This window comes from Peromyscus eremicus, chromosome 4 (assembly GCF_949786415.1).
Source record: "Peromyscus eremicus chromosome 4, PerEre_H2_v1, whole genome shotgun sequence".
NCBI classification, from domain to species: domain Eukaryota; kingdom Metazoa; phylum Chordata; class Mammalia; order Rodentia; family Cricetidae; genus Peromyscus; species Peromyscus eremicus.
Genome location: NC_081419.1, coordinates 56,335,675 through 56,343,373, shown reverse-complemented (window position 1 = coordinate 56,343,373; position 7,699 = coordinate 56,335,675). Strand labels below are relative to the sequence as shown.

General features: G+C 37.2%; 1 protein-coding gene across 1 annotated transcript; it reads right to left on the bottom strand.

The window, feature by feature from the left end:
* Window positions 1-2,331: 2,331 nt before the first annotated feature.
* Window positions 2,332-2,767, bottom strand: LOC131908139 (large ribosomal subunit protein eL42). The gene has a single exon (XM_059259195.1). It carries the CDS (start codon window positions 2,742-2,744, stop codon window positions 2,424-2,426), a length of 321 nt encoding a protein of 106 aa, XP_059115178.1. The 5' UTR covers window positions 2,745-2,767; the 3' UTR covers window positions 2,332-2,423.
* Between the last annotated feature and the right edge of the window lie 4,932 nt (window positions 2,768-7,699).

The following is a 7,699-nucleotide window of genomic DNA, read 5'->3' as shown; positions in this document are numbered from 1 at the left end:
TGAATGAATGGGCCAAAGAAGGAATCATGAAAGAAGTTAAAAAAAAAATTCCAAACTTAATGAAAATGAAAACATAATACAACAAGACTTCTTGGATACATTAAAGCAGTCCTAAGAGAGAAACTAACAGCACTCAGCACCCACATTTAAAATTTGAAAGAGTGCCAATATATGACTTAATGAATCAACATAAAAATTTAGAAAAACCAAAGCAAAACAAAACAAAATCCAGAAAACAGTAAGAAGTAATAGAAATCAGAGCATAAGTTAATGGTAAGAAACAAATTAAATTATACAAAGACTCAATGAATCTAAGAGCTGGTTCTTCAAAAAGATCAACAAGATTGGCAAGCCCACGGCCCAGTTAAGCAAAAGAAAGAAAAAAAAACAAAGGGAAGAAGAGAGAGAGGAAGAGAGGGAAGGAAGGAGAGAAGGAGGAAGGAAGGGAGGAAGGGAGGAAGGGAGGAAAGCCAAATTAACAGAATCAGAAATTAATGGAGACAAATAACAACAGATACAAAAGAAACTCAGAAAATTATTTGGGAACACTTTAAAATGTACAGTCTATTAAATTAGAAAATGTAAAAGAAATGGCTGACTTTCTAGATTAAAGAGAGATCATCAATTTAAACAGACCCCTAAAAGCTAAGGAGATGAAAAAAGTAATAAAAAAGCCTTCTGACTAAAAAAACTAAGATCCAGATGGATTCACAGCAGAAGTCTACAGACTTTCAAAGAAGCATACAACCAACATATCTTAAATAATTTTTTAAAAAAATAGAAAAAGAAGAAATGCTTCCAAATTTGTTCTCTGAAGTCATCATTCCCTGATACCAAAGCCAGGTAAAGACACAAGGGAAAAAGAAAACTACAGATCAATATCACTGGTGTATATAGATTCAAACATCTTTAATAAATGCTTGGAAATTGAAGACAGACATAATCTTGGAGGCACAGGGATGGTGCAAAACACTTAAGTGAAAAATGTAATAAATCATGTAAGTAAACCTGCAGACAAAAATCACACAATCATCTCAATGGAACAGAATCGGCCTTTGGCAAAACCCAACAAGCTTTTATGATAAATGACCCAGAGAGAGCAGCACTGGACAGGACTTGCCTCAACATAATGAAGACTACACATGACAAACCCACAGCCAATATCACCCTAAATGGAAGAAAACTTAAAGTAAACCCATAAAAACCAGGAATGATACAGTTTTCTATTATCCCAATTCTTTCAGTACAGTTATTGAAGGCCTAGCTAGAGCAACAGAACAGGGGAAGGAAATTAAATGATACAAATAGGACAAGAGGAAGTCATATTATCCCTCTTTTCCAGATGATACAATGTTATACAAAAGAGATCCCAAAAATTCCACGGTGAAATGTTTAGAAATGATTAACCATTTGAACAAAGTAACAGGATACAAAATCCACTTACAGATTAAGTGAGACAGTTGATTAGCTTGATATGTTTGGGAGGCATCCAGGCAGTGGGACTGGGACCTGTCCTCAGTGCATGTGCTGGCTGTTTGGAACCTCGGGCTTATACAGGGACACTTGGCTCAGCCTGGGAGGAGGGGACTGGACCTGCCTGGACTGAATCTACCAAGTTGAACTCAATCCTCAGGAGAGTCTTTGCCCTGGAGGAGATGGGAATTGGGGGGTGGGCTAGGGGGAAGGTGGCAGGGGGAGAACAAGGGAATTCGTGGCTGATATGTAAAATTAAATTAAATTATAAAATAAAAAACTAAAAATAAAAATAAAAAAATCCACTTACAAAAAGCACTAGTCTTTCTGTATTCCAATAACACACTGAGAAAGATACTGTGGGAATACTCTTACTCACAATAACTTCAGAAATATCTAGGAATAAACCTAACTGATGAAATAAAAGACTTCTACAATGAACACTTTAGATCTCTGAATAGCTTGAGAAAGACATGAAAGATATATTGACTCCCCCCATGCTCATGAATATGTAGAATTGTGAAAATGAGTGTACTACCAAGAGCAATTTACAAATTCAATGTAATTTCAATAAAAATTCCCATAACATTCTTCACAGAAATATAATACAAAATCCTAAAATCTGTATAGAAGCACAAAGACCCCAGATAGCCAAAGTGACCCTGAATAAAAGAACAATAAGTGTTATCACACCAGGTTTCCAGATATATTATGGTTCTATAGTAATAAAAATGGCACGGAAACAAGCATGTAGACCAATGGAACAAAATAGAAGACCCAAACACAAGTTTACATAATTATAGCTGTCTAATTTTTTTTTTTGTTTTTGTTTTGTTTTGTTTTTTTTTTTTTAGAAACTCAGAGAATTTGTTTATTCCCTCCCCCAAAACCAACTGCAATCGTAAGAGGTGAGTACAAGCTCATGATTTTGTCTTCATAACAAGATCAGCTTAGAACTGGATCACCTGGCCCTTTCTCTTCTTATCGCCTCCCAGTTCAAAGTGCTTGCATCTCTTAATAGCCAGCATCCTCTTCGATCTGCAGTTGGGCTCAACACACTCAAGTCTCAGCACAATCTTCTTTGTCGTTTTAGCCTTTTTGCGGAAAATAGGCTTAGTCTGCCCACCATAGCCGCTCTGTTTCCTGTCATAGCGCCGCTTTCCCTGGGCATACAAAGAATCCTTGCCCTTCTTGTACTGGGTCACTTTGTGGGGCTGGTGCTTGCCACATTTCTTGCAGAACGTCCGGCGGGTCTTAGGAACGTTCACCATGTTGGCGGGAGCGATATCGGCACAGAAAGCGCTGTCTAATATTTGACAAAGATTTCGAAAATACAAAATGGAGAAAAGGCAACATCTTCAACAAATGATGCTGGGAAAACTGAATTTCCACATGTAGACAAATGAAAATAAACCCATATATATATCATCATGCACAAAAATCAACATCAAATGCAACATAGACTTCAATGTGAAATCTGAAATGCTGGGATTTTGCTAGAAGAAGATATAAGCAGTACCTTACAAGGTATAGATTCGGGAAATGGGTTCCTGAATCGGACTCTCTCTGCTTAGGAGTTAAGGCCAATAACTGACAAACTGAGACCTCATAACACTAAAAAGCTTCTGTACAACAAAGGAGGCAACTGAGTGAAAAGGATACTCACAGAGTGGAAGAGTGGCTTTTTGTGGGGGAGGGGGGCTTTAATTTCTGTTTTTGTTTTTTGCCAGCTATACATCTGACAGAGAATTGATACCCAGAATATGCAAAGAACTCAAAAAAAATCAAGAAAACCAAAGACCTGATTTAAAATGTTGGATTGAAAACTAGTGCCATTACTCTGGAAATTAAGTGTGAAGAATCTTCAAAAAGTTAAAGGTACATCTACCATAGAACCAAACCATACCTTTGCATATGCCCCAAAGACATTCTACTGCACAGATGCTTGCTCAGCCATGTTCTTTAACATTCTATTCATAACTAGGGGTCAGAAACAACCTAAAGGCCCTTCAACGGATGGATAGATGATGAAAAAGTGGTACATACACACAATGGAATTTTACTCAGCTCTCAAGAAAGATGAAATACGAAATTTGAAGGTAAGTGGACAGAAGAGAAAAATATTATACTTAGTGAGATAACTCAGACCCAGAAAGACAAACCCCATTTGGTTTATTTGTGGAGCCTAGGTCTGAATCTTTAGATATGAGTCTATAACCTGAAATAAACACCAAAGCAAGGAAAGCAGAAAGAGACTGTGGTGAAAGAATGGGAGAAAAAGCTCTAGAGATGGGGCTAGTCGGACACAGATGCTGATGGGGCGTGTGGAAAGGGGAGATTTTAACTGTTGAGGGGGAAAACCGGTAATACAGAGGAAGAGAGAGAAGTAACACCAAGAGCATTTGAAAAAGTGATAAGGCAACATGATTTTGCAAGCTTACTTAAAAATGCATGTATTATCTGTAAGTATATGCACATTGTATGCATTAAATGGAGTTATGTCATGTGGGGTGGTAATGCTGCCCCTCAAAGCCATAGACTATCTAATAAAAACCCCACTGCTAAGTATGAGAAACTTCATTCAAGTTGTTGGTCAGGGGGTCCAAAAGACTCCCAGAACAATATAGGTTATTGCCATGGCTCTTGGTCACCACCCAGAACTTGAAAGTAGGACCCTGTTGCTAAAGGCATCCCACACTTTGGACACAAGACTCAAAGGAGTAGAGTTTGCAGTTCTTACAGCATCAGAAGATGCTACACACCTACCAAGGAAAAAAAGCAGTCAATAGATACACCTAACTATAAAGCCTAAAACCACAAAGATGATTGGCTCAGTAAGGTATAGCCAATGATGCAATAATAGCACTTGTATCTTTGAGATAACCACAACTGCCTAATTGGGCCTAAGGCCTTCTCAGTAGAAGGGAATTCATGCCCAGTACTACAAACATAGCCAATTACTCCTGGAGTGGCCATAGACCTACTGTAGAAACTACCTCCACTACTTTATTAATCCAGTATAATTCCTAGCTGTATTACTATTACCCACAGATCAATGTTAGCTCTCAACCCTCATCAAATATGCTTTTCTTTATCAACAGATGATGATTAGAGAGCCGCAACTGATCAAAATGCAGAAAATAAGTGATCATGAGGTGCTCTATTAGTTATGTTGCTGTTGCTGTGCACCATAACCGAAAGCAGCTTACAGAAGAAAGAGTTTGTTCTGGCTTATGGTTCCAGAGGGATGAGAGTCCATTGCAGCAGAATAGGTATGGCAGCAAGGAACATGCATGATAGCAGAAGCAGGTAGCAGAGCAACCACACCTTCAACCACAAACCTGAAGCAGAGAGAGTACCCTAGAAGTGGGGTGAGGCTACAAACTCTCAAAGAAAGCTCCAAATGACAAATACATACTTCCTCTAATACGGCTGCACTCCCCTATAGGTTCCCTAATGGCACCATGAACAGGGAAGCAAGTATTAAAATACTTAAGCCTGTTGAAGACATTTTTCAATCAAACCACCAAAGGCACTCACTCCAACTGATACATCTACAAGCAAACCTCTATATCTAAAGCTCAGCATATATTGAGGAAGTGGGGCTGGAAAAATTGTAAGAGCCAGAGGGCCAGGACACGTGCTGTGAAATAGCATATTCTAGATATGACACAGAAGCCACACCCATGAAATCTCAACAATAGGAGATTTAAGACCTTCAATTGTGGATAAGAGATTCACCCTTACATAAAGAGCTACAGACACTCAATAGCTGCTAAGAGAGGGAAATTAGGTTTTCTTAAGGGATAAGCTCCCTGACTGGTTATCCAATCCCAAAATGTCAGCACTAAACAAATGACAAACATCAATGAACTCAATAGGCTGTATGTGTATATAAAGTATGGATATACACAAAGAGAGATGGGTTACATATATATGCAACAATAATAATTAAAGAGAAAGATGTAAATAGTTTAAGAGGAAATGGTGGACATAGGAGAAGTTGGAGGGGGAAAGAAGGAAGAAAACTATGTAACTCGTGTATGAAATTCTCAAGAAACATAAAAACTTTAAATTTAAAAAAAAGCAACTCCAATTAATTTTTGAGCAGAGCTATTGCCTAAAAAAATAGTAGTATACTCATTTGGTGGAATATCACACCGTCCTAAAACAGTGCTATCAGAGTAAATGAATGGAGTTCATGAGGCAGTATATAATTGAGACAAGGACAAGCTATAAAACAATATGTGGGAAATGATTTCTGTAATGTGTGTATGCACAGAAACCATTGTGAGGGCATTCTAACAAACTCACATTGGCCTATGAAGGTGAAAAAAAAATGGAGGATGAGAAGGGGGACACAGAAAGGGGAGTATCTCTGGCAAAGGAAATTCTCTGTGCTTGAGCAGGCTTTGCAGCCCAGCTAGGACATTAACATGTGATGGTCTCACACACTTGGGCTAGTGATTTATGGAGTCCCATCCTGACTTAATAGAGTACGAGAAAGAATTGTTGTTATACCAACTAAAAGGAATCATAAAATGGTAATGAATGTTATGAAACTTCATGAATATTTCATTTGAAGACAGGCTATCAGATTTATCTTAAGGTTAAAGAGCATATTGACAGTAAATCAAGGCCCAAGATGTCGTTGGTAGAAGCTCATAGTTGGTGAGAACTACTTACATCTTGGCCACAGGTATTTGAGTGTTTACTATTTCAATCAAGTCAGAATCCAGTTAAGACACAGAAGAAAAATTTGAATTTAAAATCTCACTTCAGGAGGATCAAAAAAGATTTCTAAGAAAGATTAGAAGAAATTTTTTGAAGGTAAATTGACTATATTGAAATTTTTCACTGACATTATTAAGTACTCAAAACTATAACCAATATTCAGCACAAAGATATCACAAGGTTGCTATGGGACCATAAAATTGGATAATGAGCATAGGCTTATTCTTTAGCTATGAATCTTGCATATAACCATCATTCATATTAGATATTTAATATGGAGCCATTCCCAAGGTAATTTCTCTTCTGGAATTTTTGTAGTTGGCTTAAAATTTGCTGCTTATTTTGTCAGGCATATTTGATTTATTCAGCAGGACCATGGAAAAGTTTCCTCCTACAATCTACATGAATATTGAAATAAAATTTATGTCTGTGATGATGGGATGTTTTTCTCCTAGTTTTGTGGATGGCTAAGAGCAAGCTCCTTAATTCTTCTTGATTAATATTTTCTTCTTCCTTGTCATTATCAAGGTATAAAAAATGTTACTTAAATATAGAGGTAAAATATTTTTACAATATTTTTCTATCAATAGGAATTGAAATTAAGGGTTTTTTTTTCATTTATTTGATCAATCATTTTAATGATCAATCATTCATTTATTTGATCAATCAAGCATTTCAAATACTTCCCCGCATGCACTATATCTTGCTATATTATGGGGAAATAAACGTGATGGGTGAGAATTCCTTTGTCTCTATCCTTTATTTTGTTTTTTTTGTTGTTTTTTTTGTTTTTTTGTTTTTTTTGTTTTGTTTTGTTTTGTTTTTCGAGACAGGGTTTCTCTGTGTAGCTTTGCGCCTTTCCTGGGACTCACTTGGTAGCCCAGGCTGGCCTCGAACTCACAGAGATCCACCTGGCTCTGCCTCCCGAGTGCTGGGATTAAAGGCGTGTGCCACCACCAGCCGGCGGATGTCTCTATCCTTTAAAAATCTTGCTACAAGAAGGGGCATTAAAAGAATAAATGAAGCATTATAGAAAGTATAATGGCTGATATAATGGGTGCCAAGTGAGTGAACATACAGCAGAGTTTATAGGTCAAAAACGGCACCTTCAAGAAAACCCTGTCAAAGGTGAAAGCTACCTAAACAATGAGTAAAGTTGTAGAACAGCAATGTGCAGACAAGGAGAGAAAAGTATGTGATCTATCTGAAACACTGAGAGTGCAAGTAATGGGTGAAACATGTTGACTATATGGGGAGTTTTCATTTTTGCAAATTACTGTAAAAGTAATGGGTTTCTTTAGATGGCTTTTGGTAGGATGGCCATATTTACTACTGATCTATGAGCATGGGAGGTCTTTCCATCTTCTGATACCTTCTTTAATTTCTTTCTTTAATGCCTTAAAGTTTTTAATCATAAAAGTCTTTTACTTATTAAGTTAGAGTTACCCCCAAGATGTTTTACATTATTTGAGGTTATTATGGAAGGTGTTGT

Excerpts from the sequence above, each read along its gene's own strand:
- LOC131908139 (XM_059259195.1), bottom strand. The coding sequence starts at position 2,744 with ATGGTGAACGTTCCTAAGACCCGCCGGACGTTCTGCAAGAAATGTGGC.